The 16,291-nt window shown below is 39.9% G+C and overlaps 1 protein-coding gene across 3 annotated transcripts in view; it reads left to right on the top strand.

Annotated features, from left to right (window-relative positions):
* Positions 1-197: 197 nt before the first annotated feature.
* The window catches only part of SUSD1 (sushi domain containing 1), a 63,026-nt gene continuing 46,932 nt past the window's right edge, over positions 198-16,291 (top strand). The window contains exons 1-6 of one of the 3 annotated variants that reach the window (XM_064438838.1): positions 199-492; positions 2,229-2,360; positions 3,607-3,762; positions 4,430-4,582; positions 5,887-6,063; positions 10,718-10,897. In XM_064438838.1, coding sequence (XP_064294908.1) covers positions 414-492; positions 2,229-2,360; positions 3,607-3,762; positions 4,430-4,582; positions 5,887-6,063; positions 10,718-10,897 — 877 coding nt within the window. In that variant the 5' untranslated portion in view covers positions 199-413. Of the gene's footprint in view, positions 493-2,228; positions 2,361-3,606; positions 3,763-4,429; positions 4,583-5,886; positions 6,064-10,717; positions 10,898-16,291 lie in introns of all 3 variants that reach the window. The other 2 variants (XM_064438837.1, XM_064438839.1) reach the window with 2 other exon arrangements.

The following is a 16,291-nucleotide window of genomic DNA, read 5'->3' as shown; positions in this document are numbered from 1 at the left end:
CCGGGGGTGAGGGCCGGCGGTACAGCCGGCAACAGCCCTTATCAGCTCTGCCACTCGCCTGGTCGGGGCAGAGGTGGTGCCCTGGGGAAGGAAAGGGGCTGTGCCAGGGCGGGGCGGGGGGGTGGGGAAGGAAGAAAAGAGAGGGTTTTGCGGGTGAGGGCTCCTCTGTGGGGGCAGGAAAGGGGCCTCGCTGAGGGGACACTGGTGGGCCCTGGGGCGCGGCGATAAGGGTACCCCTTGGTGCCCGCGCCCCGCCCCGCCGGGGGCAGGCGCTAGAGGCAGGGCGACGCCCTCCGCCCCGGGGCCACGGCCTTTCGCCCTCCCCTCGAGTTCCCCTCCCTCCCCGCGGGGAGGATGCGGAGGAGGCGGCGGGGCTGCTCAGCACCCAGGGGCACGGCGGAGCTGGCGGGGACATGAACCCCGGGGGCGGCCGGGCGCTGGGGCCGCTCCTGTTGCTGGGGCTGCTGCTGCAGTGCGCGGGGCGGCGGCGGGGTGAGTGCAGGCAGCGGCCTCGAGCCGTGAGGGGCGGGAGGACGAGGGGAGCGGCGGCGGGAGGGCGGTGGCACGGCGGCGGGACAGGACGCGGGGGGCCGGCGCGGGCAGCCCTCGGGGAACCGTGTTTCACACCGGCTGGAGCCTCCCCTCGCCTCCGGTGAGGGCTGTGGCAGCGGCGTCGTGACCCGCCGGGGCGGGAGAGCCCCGCCTGAGGGAGCCCCGCCTGAGGGGGCCCCGCCGGGGCGGGAGAGCCCCGCCTGAGGGGGCCCCTGGCTGGGACCGAAACCCTGAGGTGACTTCAGCGACGGTGTGCAAAACTGAGTGTTACTAAGGAGAAGTCGTAAAGTTTCATCTGTAGTAGCAAGGGGTGGGGAAGAAAAGTGGTTTTTTATCTCCCTCAGCAGCAATCTGAGGAGGACACTCCGATATCTCACCAGAAGATCAAGGTATCGTGAGGAAGTTCTTACCGTGGCTGTTTTTTAAATTTAATTTTCTGATCTACACTGGCTGCTCTTGCTTGCTGGCAGTTTTTGTTTTCTGTTCGTATTAGGAACACACACAAAAAAGCATCTAAAAGCCTTGAGGATTAGGAGTAGGAATCTGTGGTGCCTCCTGTGATCATTAAGGCACTCGGAAAACGTGCTGTGAGTAAAACAGAAGCACTGTGTGTGTGGAAGGGTAGTTTTATCACACGAGTAAATTTGGTACTGGCTAGAGTGTTCATCTGCCTTCTATTTCCAGGTACAGTTATGTATTTAGACAGTATGTAAAGGTCACAAAATTTGTCAGAGCTGCTATATGCGCAGTAAGACTTGTATTCTGTAAAAGCCACATCATCCTTATCAGCCTTAGCTGTCTTAGAAGAGTAAAAAATTCTATATTGCTGTGTCTGGCATCATGAGACATCAGCTTGCGCAGTATTAGTTATTTATTTAAAAGTGTAAAAAGTGTGTGAGCATATACATGCTTTGTCTACATTCAAGCTGTCCATTCTGAAGTTTATCATTTGGAAAGCCAGTGCATGTGTGAAGATAACGAAAATGGCTTACAGAAAATGGAGAGAAATGTGCACAATGTCCTAAAAGTACAAATACAACTAACGGAATAAGTTTGTAATTTTTTCTAGTTTCATGTATATTTATAGCCCTATCAAATTACAGTAAATTAGGTTGTGTGGCATATGCTGCTAAACTGCTTATAATAAAAATTCATTGCTGACAGCATTCTCACCATGAATTTTTATGAATAACATTTATACTGTGTATGTATTGATGATGTAAGATACAAATAGATTGATAAATAGCTGAAATGCCTATGTGTAAATAATAGAAGCAAAATAATAGAATAAATGAGGAAACAGAAATCAAGACAAAAGGGGAAGAAAATTAATATGGAGAGAAGATTAATAATATTGGATAGAGTTATTTATTACATGTCTTGTAAGCCTTGCTAACTGCTGAAAAGCTGTTTTGTTGCCAAAGAATAGATGGATGGAGAAAACTGTTCAGTGTAGTTACTTTGTTTAATCCTCTGATTTTTTTAATCTTTGGTCTCTGAATACTATGGCTGTGGTCTTTCTGCAAATTTGAAAATGAGATGGGAGGAGATGAGATGTTATTCTGTGTTTTAATCTGGATTTTATCTCTGCTTTGAATTCTGTGCCAGTTACCCATACCAGACCACCTTTATGGTCCTTTTTAAAAAACAACAAAAAAATCTTTTTGTTCTTAAAGCAATTGTGAGCAGATCAGTTCCAGACGTCTGTTCAACTTGCCACATTCATGCTACATGTCATCAAACTGAAGGAAAAAGTGTCTGCATCTGTAACTATGGATTTGTAGGCAATGGAAGAACCCATTGTCAAGGTAGGCTGCCTGCTTGTAAAACGGCAAGAAACTGTGTATGTTCCTAAAATGTTCTTTATCATTTAATATTACTGAATTCTTCAAAACACGGTAAGAGCTTTGTCATTTTCCAGCAGAATCTCCAAAACCTAGAATACGTGTGGATTGTTTTTCCCTTCTTTTTTTCCCTTTAAATGGCTAGCCATGAGCTGTACTTTACTTGTAGTTGATGTAAGTATTGTTTTGTACTTCGTTGCTTAACTGTTTTATTCAGTTTCTGTTATATAATGAAGGATTTAAATTAATTTTGTTGTAGAAAATATAGGGTTTTATAAAACATTTAATTTTAAAATGTAATGGATTGGAATGCTTTATCTAATATTTTATTACCCTAGCTTCAGCAAAAAAAAATATTAAATATGGTGGGCTTTGCTTTATGATGATTTTCAAACCATGTATCGTTGAACTGAAAACTAGACAATAAAACTGCCAGTTAAAATTAACACTTTTTTGCTGACTTTTTCCAGTTGTTTCAGATTACTGGGGAACTAAAAATTAATTTCATAAGTTGAAGGTCTGTTCTTAGTAACAGTGTGCATACATACACATTTCTGAAGTGCATATGTCTGTTAAAGGAAAAGTGTTGTTCAGTGTTGTTTTATTACTGTAGCTGATAGTGTCCTTTTAATACTACCTTATGCATGCCATACTACCTTATGCATGTGAATCAAAGGATGATGTCAAATGCTGTGTCTGAGTGTGTACGATAGCTTGCCGCTGCTTAGAGGGGAGGATCCTCCAGCTCTGATCCCTTTCACTCCCATCTCTTCCCCTTCCTTTACAAGCACTGACACCTGCTGGGCCCTGCAGCGTTCAGTAGTTTTGTGGGAGAAGACAAGCTGTGCGTTCTGCCATGTTAGTCCTCCGCCAGTTGACTGGATTGGGTAAAATGAGCACGAGCTCTATCAAGTGCTGCAGTTGGTGCACTGTTATCTCCAGTGCCCATAAAGAAGTGGAGAGCAGGGCCCTCTGGTTTCAACAGCTCTTATACCAGTTCAAGCTGTGTCTTGAAACTATTCAGTTTCATCCAGGGACAGAATAAGAATAGACAAGTTGGTCTAAATACTCCCAGCTTACTGGCAGCGTTTATATCCCAAGTAACTTAGAAAGAAAAACAGTAAGGGGAAGTCTGGTTACACAGGAATGAGTGAGGAGAGAAGGATATTCTACTTAATCTCTCTCTGATGTGTTTTAAATGTGCTGTCAGATAAAGATGAATGCCAGATTGGAGCCAGCAAGATCTGTGGAAATCATACACTGTGTCATAATACACATGGAAGTTTTTACTGTGTTTGCCTTGATGGGTACCGAGCCTCCAACAACAACAAGACATTTATTCCTAATGATGGCACGAACTGTACAGGTACATGTCACAAAGAACTTCGACAGCTAGGAATCCAGAACTTAGTTTTCTACTGCACAAATCTTTTTTTTCCTGTCACTTTAGAACTTACTTGCTAAAACTATATCAGAGAACTTTCTGCTGTGGATGCAAACACTTATTTGACATCTATGTTCTAACAGCTATGAATTAGTTCCATTTTGCATTCTTTGCTGTGTTAAAAATCATTGCTTCACAGTCACATTCAAGCAATAATCTTTCCAGAAGAAGCAGCTAGATTAAAGAAGGTAAGATGATGCTTGCCTTTCTCCCAGAATGCCCTATTTGTGTTTAGTGTAGAGTATTAACCAGTTCCTTCCTACAGTAATGAACGGTAATAACTGATTAAAGTATTTGCAGATAAGGGATTTTCTGGGATTGTTGTAGCAGGAGATAACAATGGAGACCATTTGTGAGGTAAAACAGAAACACCTCAAAAGACAGGTAGCTACAAAATTGACAGCGTCTTCCTTGCTTGGGATGCTTGAACAACAGGCAACAATAAGCTTCTTTGTTTCCCAGATAAGCCATCAGAAGCTACGTAGAGCCTATCATGGAATGCTGTATTTGTTTTAAGCTTGAGTCCTACACTAATTAATTAAAAAAAACTCCTAATGCAAAGTGCATATATTTTCCTGTGAATTTTTAGATATAGATGAATGTGAGGAGTCTGGGCTGTGTGGTCGCAATGCAAGATGTGTGAATACTGAAGGAAGCTACAAGTGTTACTGCAATGATGGTTATAAATTAGAAAATGGAGAGCTTTCTTTTCATCCAGATGGGAACATAGTTTCATGCAAAGGTGAGAGTCTTTGGATGCTGTTTTTGCTAGCAGATAAAATCAGATCTTACGTGATATAGTAGCACCTGCTCTGACCTGTGCTTTTAAGTCTGCAGGGCAGAAACCCTCTCTGTGGGTTTTGCCTGCTGTATGATTTTGTTCTTCTTGGGTTCAGTTTCTCCCAATGATGGGTGGTAGAGTAGACACTAGCTATGATTTCTACAGGCTCTCAGCAATGGTTCAGGAGTGCAGGGTCAGAGAAGCTTAACAATTCCATGAGTATGATGTAGTTGGTTTCTGAATAGGAAGGAAGTATGGTCTAGTCCACTTGATTATATAGTTACACTGGTTGAAGGGGAAGGGAAGAGAGACTAAATAGCGGGTAAGAGATGTCAGATGAATGAAACAAGCCCAGGGGTGAGGAATAATAAAATAACAGTTCAGCTATTTATTACCTACTGTGCCACCTGAACAAATAAGATGTTCTGTTTATCTTGCAATTAAAAAAGATCAATTTGAAACTGTTCCTCCTTTCCTCTCTAGTGTAGGTTTTACAGATACAAAGTCCTAGCAATGTAAGCTGTAGCTGTCAGAGTATGTAATGAACACAGTCATTCCAGGTGGAAGCAACTGCCTTGACTATATCCAGCTCTCATTTCTGAATTTTTGCAAGAGCCGTCAGTAAAGCTAACTGCCTGTAGATCGTCCAGTGTTTCCAACTGGAGTGCTCCACTTCATTTTGCCAGAGTTGCTGCTTATCTCAGTGACTTCCCCCTCCACATGCTGTCGTAAAGTAGTGTGTCTGCCCTGACTGTGAGGCTTGTGGAGTTGGACAGGGAGCCCTATCAAGCAGCTGTGCTAAAGGAATGTAGCTTTTGTGTGCAGGCTGGTTCAGTGAGATGGAGGAATTGAGGGGCAGACCGTTTCATTTCATCCTATCCGCAGTGCTTCACCTTTCCCTTGTGCAGGGAAATAAAGTTGTGCATTGGGGCCTGAAATTTTCCTCTGGTGTTGAGGGATCAATGAGCCATTGCTGTGAGGAGACAGGCACATACGAAGTGCCATCACACTGCAGTATCTCCTCTTTGGTGGTGTGAATGGCTCCAGCTGTAAGTAAAGCTGTAACTCAGTATCTGAATCACTGTTCCTCCAACTGTGGCCAGTACAACTTTTCAACCCTAATATTCTACCCCTTTGGCAACGCCTCACATTCATCAGATTGGAAGTATTTTGTGATGTGACTGTCCAGTTCAGCTCATCTTAAAGTGGTTGTGTGGTGGTGTGATTTTTCTACTGTGAGATCTCTTAACCCCATCTCTTTGCAGAAATTGGATGTGGTTCCCCTCCTGAAATGAAGCATGGCTACATTGTGGGGAACTACAGCTTGCTACCAGGAAGTGCGGTTCATTATGAATGTAAAGAAGGGTTTTACAGCAACGAGGGAAAGTTCTCATATTGCACCGCAAATGAAACTTGGGAACCTGCCACTCTAAGCTGTAAAGGTGAAGAGAGTCTTAAATCTTTCTTAAATTCTTCATTAAGGGGATTTATGCATGGGGAATTGTGTTGATGAAAGGCATTAAACTGTTTCCTCAACCCAAAGTATAATTTTTCAAGATCTGGCTTTTTTTTTTTTTAAAAAAAAAGAACAACAGGTTATAAAATTCTGCCTTCTTGTTAGTGTTATGATATTTTTCGATGCTAGTCATTACATTTTTACAGATGCTGTATCGTGTTGTTGTGCCTGTGAACCAAGGCCTAGAAAACAACTGGATTTCTGTAGCATTTCATGGGAAGGGCCACTGAGTTGGAAGGCATCGGTGACCGCTCATGAAAAGAGAAATTCTTCTGACAGCTTGTGAAGTTTTTTCCTAAGGTTGACTGTAGATGCAAAAGAAAGGCATCATATCACCCTTCATCTCTGGATAGTCATCATGATTTTAAGGGCAATTCTGCATGAGCAAACGCTTTCACATCTCTGAAGTGTGAAATTTCCTGTGAGCATTTTTAAAACTTCCACTTGCTTGGGTATTCTAATCACCCATTCTGTTGAAATATTACTGCTTGCAAGTGCAGGATTTTGTGTTCCCATGAGTAGTTAGAAAGTCTGCATAGTAGTTAAATGACAGTTTAAGTGCTAGTTAACAGAATCTATACTCTGTGTAACAATTCTACAGGGGAAAATTGTCACCCTGATCGTTCCTGATCTCCATAGTGAGGAGAGTTCCTTCTCTCAAAATACAAAAGCCCTATTGTTTTCTAGTTGTTTCCTGTTTTGGTTTTTTTTGAGAGTGGATAGAAATGTAATGTTTTGTAATGTTTGTATGTGTGTCTATGGGAAGTGAATAAATGAGAATAAGGTTGCTAAATCAATGTGGTTGGGAAAAATGAAATGTTAAATATCACTAGAAATTTCATAAGAAAGTACAGCTAAAATAATTTAATACTAAATAATTGGCATTAAAAATAACCTCAATTGAAATAACATTTTTCCCCAAAAATAAATAAAGGACAATGAAGAAGGAGGTGCTCAAGGTTTCAAGAGGTCCCTAACAAAAGCTTGTGGAATGCAGTCCTTGCAAGTTGTTGGTCCATTCGTTTCGTATTAATATTTTTCAGTGATCGCTTTTTCACATGATCTCTTTAATTTCTTCAGTGAAACAGTGAGTCAGGTTGGAGTGTCTGAGGACATCTCTCATGGTTAATTGAAGTAAAATACACCAAACACCAAGAAACAGCCATGAGTTTGAAATAACAAACTTATTTCCCCTTTGTATTGCAAGCTCTTTTCCTGGATTTCAGTTAGGACTTCTCTTTTTGTAAAACCAGCAAGTCTGATTTTTGTTTTCTTTTATTAGTAAGGGGATCTTTAAATAATTCCTCGAACTCTTGAGAGTTTCCCTGATAAGTCTTTACAGGTAATTTAAGAATGTCTCCTGGCCAGGTATAATGTCTTCTTTTTCAGGAAAATCAATAAGTTTGTCTTTTGTCTTCCTTCCTTTGTAATTTAGGAGTTTATTTTATATGGTTATGATGAAACTGGCCGTTGGAAGTAGGTCAAACTTGGTAAGATGGGTGATGTTACATCATGGAACTGTAAGTGGAGCAGACCACTTTTTTATTTGAATATAAGTATATGGATGTATTGTTTCTTTGAAGTGTATAGCTTCCTTGAATATTAATAAAAGAATTGTCTTGAGCTTGAAAAGTCAGATAGTTTAATGGGAAGATGTGACATGCATGAAGAGGTGTAGCTAAACTATTGAATGTGAGTGTTGTGCCATGCTAACATGAAAGCCTTTTAGATGGTTGCTTACCTTGGAAAATGGGCATCATATAAAAAAAATTGGGTTTTGTGCTACTTGGCTACTTTGTTTTGTGCATTTGTAAATGGCAGCTCGGCTTGTTTGTGAATAAAGCAACTATTACAATGCATTTCGAACACTATGTAGGCTCTTGCTTCAACAGGAAGCTTTTGTATTGTGTGTTGTAACCTTTTCTATCATTTTGCATTTCTCTGGTCCTTGTGCACTTTTTAAAATTTTCCTTCCTAAAGGCAACTTCTGCTCATCGGCCTCCCTCTGACTGTTGCTCACTGCAGACAGTATAGAACCAGCTTGCTACCTGTAATCAGGTTTGTAAAAGCAGGAGAATCTTAAAGATTAAAAAAACCCCATGACATTATCTGTACACTAGCAGCTAGGCTGAGGATGGAGTCATAGATGTAGCATGCCATATTGAGAGAAAAGCAGAAAGAAGTAAATTTATTGGGAAGTAACTCTGGAGTAGCTACAGCACTTTTGGTCACAGTGGGGATACCATGGAGGTCTTGAGGGAGTGTTGGATTACCACAGGAAAGGAGGGTTAGTTGATAATGATGAAAGAAATAGTCATGGGAGTGCAGCTCTCATTACTTCTGGTGCTTGACTAACAAGTTTATCTTCCTCTTTCTTCCTCTCCCTATATGTGGATTGTGGGCTTCCACCTTCTGTTTTAAATGCACATACAGCATCTGTAAGTGGGACCACCTTACGGAAGTGAGGTTACTTACAGTTGTGTTCGCTGTTACTTTAGTGCAAGTGGCAATCAGGCTGCAGTCTGCAATGCCAAAGGACAGTGGGATGGTAGTGATTTGGTGCGCACAGGTAAATCAAATTTGCCTTCAGGTTTATTTAGCATAGATACTGTTTCATCCACCATGATAAGTAGCAGTCATCAAATACAGGCATTCTCTTCAGGCATTCAGTTTATACAGTCTTCTGACACACGAAGTTCAGTCACAAAACAGAAGCCATATATTAAACAGGGTTTTTTATTTATGTTGCTAATGAAGTTGTGATTAACTGTTAAAAGTTAACGTTCTAAGGACAAAATCCCAGTGCATGTCAGGCATTGGAATTTCCATGATATGAAAATTCAGTCTAAATTGCTGCCATTTTTCTAGCTCAGTATCTACTCTGTGGTTCAAGCCACTACTCGGATATTGAACCACTATTAGCAGTTAGCATCTGCTTAAAATATTTGGACATTACCAGTTGCAAACTATGATTCCTCAAGCATGCTGTTGTTATTTGACAGGAGTCATAAGTCCCTTTTGTTACAATGATTTGGAAGAACATAGCCTAACAAATTCCTTGATAAGAAGAAAGACAAAGGTACATTTAAAAAAAAGTATTTTGCCCAACAAACTTTGTAATGCATTGTTACTCTGAGCTCACATTATTAATTAATGTGACCTTGGGATAATTACAGTCTTTAGTCAGTTTTTACATTGGCACAACTTCACTTCTTCACTCTCTGGATGATTAATATCTTTTCAGCTTGATTCAACAGGGTTGAGTCTTCTGTTCATTGCAGTCAAATATAGTGATTTTTTTTTAGCATGCCGTGCCTATGTTTCAACCACTCTCTACTTTCAGAATCTTCCTCAATATTCTTATTCTGGGTCACCAGTTTAAATATAGAAAGTTTGCTATGTTACACAGAAACGTGCTTCTGCATTTCTGCATTACAATTTGATTACAGGACGGCTGTGGGCAGATAGCTGGAGTTAAGCAGCACTGATTTTTGTACCTCATCACATATTGTCCTTCTATAAGTTAAGCATATTCTTTGCATGTGCATTAGTTACTCTAAAGCTTGTTCTGATGATTTGTAGTAGATACATATATTAATACAGGTTGGGGTACGAAAAGGAAGGTAGTCATGATGTTGGATATGTTGCCCGTTGCAATACATGTGTTTTTAAATTTTCCTTTAAAGGTTGTGCAGATCATGATTCTATACACTTTCATTTTTCTTTGTTTTCCTTTTTTTGAGTAGAATTTCAGAATCAATTAAGATTATGTATTGAACTTTTAAAAGCACTTGTTTTCTGCATATAAGCTTTGGTGAAGGTAAGATTTTAATTCCTACATTGTTTACTACTTATAAATGAAGTGATGCAGAATCTTTTGTTGGGGTGTAATGTTCATTGTGGATTTGAAAGGGAATTCTAACCGTAAATAATACTCTTCCACTGATTTGATGTTCACTCCTTTTTTTGTTCCCTACTTCTATTATGAAGCCTCTGAAAACAACTCAGCAAATGAATTAATTTATAAGTGTAATATAGTCTTGTAATTATCTCTAAAGTGGTCTGAATAATCCATCAAATATTCACCCAGAGGTGCTCTTTCTGCTTGTTTGTAGCAGCTTCTCCTTTTTCCAAAGCTTGCATTAAATCCACTGGCAAAGAAACATAATGTTTTTGATCTTGTTCTTCCATGTCACTCCCTGGAACATGTGTTGTTTTTCACATCTGATGTTACTAATGGTAGGTAAAATAAAGGAATAAATAGCATGTGCGGAATAAGAGTGTATTGTGGGAAGGTAGGTCCATTTGTAAAATTTGCTTAAGAGATTCTTGTTCTCCATTTCTAAACAGGACAGTGTTCTGTTTTATGGTTCATCTGAAGCATAAATGCCCCACCCTGCTACATAGTCTCTAGTCACAAAATTCTGGGTTCTAAATGGCCCGTCTGACTTAGAGGAATCACTAGGAAATGAAAAAAAGTTAATTGTTACTTGCTAGGACACTAATCTCTCCCTTAAACACTTTGATATGCCTTGCCTGTTTTGATTTTCAGGTTTGTTATCCTCTTTTTTCTGTTTCAGAAATAGATTGTGGCAAACCTGTGCTGATTCCACACGCAGAAATGATCTGGCACAACTCTACCACTCTATGGAGCAGAGTGTACTATCGGTGTAAAGAAGGATATTATTTTGATGGAGACAGGAATTTTTCAGAATGCACAATGGATCAGACATGGGAGAATATTACATACATATGCAAAAGTAAATATTACTGTCAGAAGGTGCTATGGGGTGTGCTGTTTAAATAGTTTCTCATTCCTGTTCTGAAGGTAGCAACTGGAATAAGGATGACAGCAAAAATTCCTTTTCTTATTTATGATGTAGGGAACACGGTGGTACTTTTGGATGGAAAGGTCACAGAAGAGAATGTTAACCATGCAAAAATTTCTAGTGGATACCACAGATCTTTCCTGCTGTCTTGCTTTTTATTTCAAGCAGAAAGGGACTAATGCAACTGGAGTTTCATTGCTACACTGAGAACCTTCAGCTTTAAAGGAGAGGGGAACATCACAAGATGAGCAGAAGGCATTTAATGACATCTTGTTGTGGGCTTAATACTGTAAAGTGCACTCCCATGAAAGTAGGAGCAATTGAATTTAAAACTCCTTTTTTTTTTTTTCTTTTTTTCTATTCTCTCATAGTGTCCAAAGTAAAATTTGTTCGCGGCTGCCTTTCCAGCTTACATCTAGTTGTCTGAGTTTCAGTCCAGAGGGATTTTCTTATAAAAGAATGAGTTCTAAGAAGGGAGATCTGTAATGAAGGTGCTGTCATACTGTGGGCTTGGAGACAGGATGTACTGACGTTTTAATAATAGCAAAAAGAAATCAGACTTTTTGGACTATGGCTGTTGTGCTCCTTAGTGTTCTTCTGTGTCCTTAGAAAGGGGTGTCACAAGATATCTCTACAGACTGTCCATCTCTTGCTCTTAAGTAGCAGTGCTGTCTTTTGCAGATGGTAATGTTCCTGTAGCTTTGTAATATCTGCATGTTTTTCAAAAGGACTGGAAGCATGTCTTTGACAGCTACCATCTCACAGACCAAGCCTTTACACAAAGAGTTGCTGATTGATGCCTCTCTTGCCTCACTTGATGTCTTGAGCATTCACTGCAAATATAAAAATGTGACATCAAACCAATAAGCACACAGAAAAGCAGTTCTCTCAGTTTTTATAGTGCCCAAATAAAAATGTTGTTAGAAGTCATAATTCGTATTTCATTTAGGTGATTTGCGTAGCTGTATTTTCTGAATTGGTTTTTAAGCCAGCATTGTGTAGGCTGGATAAGTTCATCAGGTGTGTCAGTTCTGTCTTGAGTACTCTGAAGGTTTGAAGGGCCTGAACCTGCAGACTGTACTCAGAGGGTTACCATGGATTTCAGCAAGAGCTTTGCCACAGGCAAAAACATAGACATCAACTCTAGTTGTTGGATCAGAGGGCCAAAAGAGTCAGAGTTATGGTCAAGTAGAATGGAAAAAAACTTGCAAAAACCCAGCCTAACTAGTCCAGGCTCCTTGGGGGGGGGAAAAAAGTCATGAATAGGAAGTTAATACAAAGATCTTCAGCTTCTTAATTTCTACGTTTCACACCTACTAGAGGTAACAAACAACTTTCAAATGAAATTAAATTTCTGTTTCAGTAGTGATGCCTTTCAGCTGTATATGATCTTAAAGGTGTGTGAAATTAATCCGTAATTCCCATTAAAATGAGAGAAAATCATGTATCATTCTGAAATAACTTATGATAGAAGCCAGAAAACCATTTGTCTTTTCCTACTGCCTGAAAAAACTTAATTAGAAGTAAGGAAGTTAAGAATTTCCCCTGGGCATGTTTCCTTTGGCAAATAATCACTTATTCATTTGTTAGGTGTTGATTGCTCTGGAATGCCCTTTATTTGCATTGTCTGTTGAGACGTATAGTAAATATGTGTGTATATGTAAGTACATTTAATAGTAGCTGGTTTAAATATTAAAAAATAGCTTAACAAAATGAATATTACTGAGAGATGCTGGTTGGATTAAGTCATCAGCTGTGAAGTCTGGCAGTAGTCAGCTGGATTAGTCGTCTTTGCCCAACCCCTGATTTGTATACATAAACTCAAGAGACTAAAGTGCAGGGAACATACCAGCAATTAAATACCTGCTCCATGTGTGAGTCTGGACATCTGGTACAGCTTGTCCTCGAAGATCTTCTTTTTCCCCTGTGGAGTAGGAATGTGTGAATTTCATTTATTTTCACTGCAGAAGTGGTATGCTGTTACTCCAGGCACACATTGTGTTGAGCTCTGATGGGATTTTGTGATAAATCTGGCATGTTTTTTTCAGAGTGAAAACTAGATCCCCTTGTGGGAATAATGTTTCAGTTTGTTTCAGGGAATGGCTTTGGCTATAAAGCACTATAGCATACAGTGGTAGAATACAAGATAGTCTGAAACAGAAGCTTGGTTTTCCCATTGTGAATTTCAGAGGATAAATTGTAAATCTGAGCTTTTTTGGTAGTAATATTTATCTTGTCAAGAGAGGTGGTTCTGGGTGAGGGCTCAAAATGGGACATAAGGTAACATAAGTCTTACAGTTGTATTTTTTTTATTAAAGTGAAAAATATAAAATGAAGCTTTCCCAATAATGTTTTTCTTTTTGAGTGGATTCCACAGAAAAAGGTTTTGGGGTTTGGTTTTTTTTTTTATTTACTATGGCTGTAAGAAGGCCAGAAAAAAGATGATTTGTGCCATAGCTGCCTATCTGGAATGCTTGTTCCTACGTCTGCACTCACAGATGGTGCCATGTGCAATGTGTATCCTAAGCCATTACCAAGTCTGAAGAGTATAATTTTGAGAAGGGCAGGAAGGAGAAACTGGAGGGTGTCTGAAATAAAAATGGGTAAATGAGTCAGTTTTGTCTTCCATTGAGCTTAGACACAAATGTTTGAAAGGTCAGGAAGGGCTAACAGATGCTGAAGTAAAATCCTTTATAATATATGTAGATTGTATATGTGCATGCATGTGTACACCTACACACCGAACTTAACTTTTGAGAACTTATTTCTGGGCATCCAGGGAAAGTTAAGATGAATTATGGTCAGTAGGGTGCTTATGGGGTTCCCTTGCTCTTGATTCCATGTGCAGCTCTAAAACAAGTTTTGGTACTTTTTCCAGTCATCTTCACAGTTACGAAGGGATCAGTTTGTGTACAAAAAGGGCAGTGTCTGACGCAGTTTTCTATGTTTACTGGACAATTATTAGGGATGCTTTGGACGGAAATAGTCCCTTTATCTACTGTAACTGTTTTCATCCTGTTTGCAGAGTCCTCGTTTCTACTATTCATCAAGCTTTTCCCAATTTCCCAGTCCCAGGTCCTAGAGACATCCTTGTCATGGAGAGCTTTTTCAGAGTATTTGATTAATCCTTTCTGCAACAATTGGCTCTAGTCTCAGCTGTAAGCACATAGGCTGGGTTGGCTGCTGCTCATTATTCTGATCCTAGAAAACTTCTCTAGAAAACTCCTCTATGTGTGTTTTCTTTGGAGACTGTTAGTATTCAGTGTGTTTAGCATCTATTGATGTGGGTAGCAACAATAGGGTCTTTTAAGGAAACTAGACAAACTGTCTGTCTTATTTTTATCCAAGGAGAAGAAAATACAAGTCTGCATTAATGAATAACATCTTAGTATTGAAATAAGTCTTCAGTACCACTATTCACTCTAATAGTAGAAATGCATTTATTAAAGTGTTTTTTTATTTATTAAGTGAAATACTGTCCTTGCGAAAGAAGCAACTGCTGCACATGTGTAGGAAAAGTCTAAGGATCTGTAAAACGGCAGGAAGAGGGAGTGAATCTGACCTACATGGAAGGGTGATGTGTGTTATTGGTGACGCATTCCAAAAGTCAGGCGGTGGGAAATAGCTCTCTGTCCCTTTGCTGTGCTGACAGACACAGTATTAATCTTCCTGGTCAGTTGTGAGAACTTTCCAAAGTAGTGTAAGGTGGTAAGGGCTGGCAGCAGATTGTAGGCTTCGTGTGCATGGTGAATAGAGGAAAAGATGATCCTGTCCCAATGTATTGTGAACCTGGAACTCACACGGGGAAAAAAAATCATTCTTCACATCAGTGCACATTCTGTCTGATCCTGAGCTTGGAGTTTCTGTGTCATAACTTTCCGTGTGCATGTTCTTTTTTATGGTACCTCTTATTACATGCGATGTGAACTGTCCGTCTTTTGCTAAAAGTTAATTTTCTGTTTCAGAATGCTTCATTTTTCTATGTTGTGATTCCCTATCTAGAGTTTTTGCTGAGATGATTTTGTGGAATTTGGGTATTATGGTAGTGAGGAGTATCTTCAAAGCATCCAGAAAATAAGGTGTTAGTTGGTTTTGAGCCATTTCCCAGAAAATAGGTGTTGTATGCCAGCACCAAAAATCTTAACAGCTGAAGGGAATGGAGCATGCTTGTTAAGTACATGCTTCAGAGATCTGAAGGTTTAGAAGGAAGAGCAGTTTGATGAATCAGTCCAGAGAAGGCATAGCAGATTGTCCATATTGTGCACTTTAAAACATTGCGGAAGAGGAAAAGAATACTTTTTCATAATGAATGGGGGGGGGAACTAAAACCCAAAACCAACCAAACCAACCAACCAACCAACAAAAAAACCCAAGCCACAAAACCAAACCCAAAAAACAAACCTTGGAAAAAATCAAAAGTGAAATCTGAATCCAGTCTGGAATAAACAGACCAGGATCATCCTTCAGGTGTTATTTAACTGTAGACCTGTAGCAAAGATAATTTCCATGCACCTGAGAGGGTCTAGTTACTGTCTTTTCAATCCACAGTTGTTTTCCCATTGCTTTCATTTTCCCTTCTCCTATGCTTTATTCATATTTCCGATGACTGATTTCCCCTCTAGCTGCGGGAATTCTCTCTGGGATGTCAGTTTTTACATCCTCACTTGTACAATAAGAGATGGGTACAGAAAGGCAGCTGGAGTGTTTCTGTGGTGGCAGCATCAGTCATTTCCATACAACAATGAATGGGTTAACTGTCAGTCTCCTAATTTTTATTCCCAGTCATGTGTAAATAATTCATGACAACAGTTATGAGTTCAATAGAAAAGGTGTCACTCACATCTGTGGGCATTGATTCAAACCCCATGGTTCTGTAGGAATAAGAATGCCATCAAACAATTAGTATAATTATAGCCATCAGTGAAAAGGATCTGATTGGCCTGGGTTCTTGTAAAGGCCTAAATTGATATGTTAAATCCAGATACACTGGAAATCTGGTAATTTCTTTAATTTCCTGGAAAAACCCAAGTGGAGTCTGTGTTAAGGGAAGTCCTTCTTAGATCAAGATGATGCAACCCAGTGACAATTCAAACAAGCAAAACAAAGGGTAGCTTTTTGCAGGGCTATTCAGGCTTTTGTTTGTTTGTTTGAAACCAAATTAATTATTACCCAGCTTGTGATAGCAAATATCAGTCCCTCTTGGGAGTAGATCATGTGCATTTCTAGTCCCAGCCCACCTAATCCTGTCTAGTCTGACACCCTTGATGGATGCACCTTCCCTTTGTAAGTATGCTCACAATTGCATCTCCTGTTTTTGTACCTCTG

Source organism: Phalacrocorax carbo, chromosome Z (assembly GCF_963921805.1).
Source record: "Phalacrocorax carbo chromosome Z, bPhaCar2.1, whole genome shotgun sequence".
NCBI classification, from domain to species: domain Eukaryota; kingdom Metazoa; phylum Chordata; class Aves; order Suliformes; family Phalacrocoracidae; genus Phalacrocorax; species Phalacrocorax carbo.
This window is presented reverse-complemented; position numbering and strand designations above follow the sequence as displayed.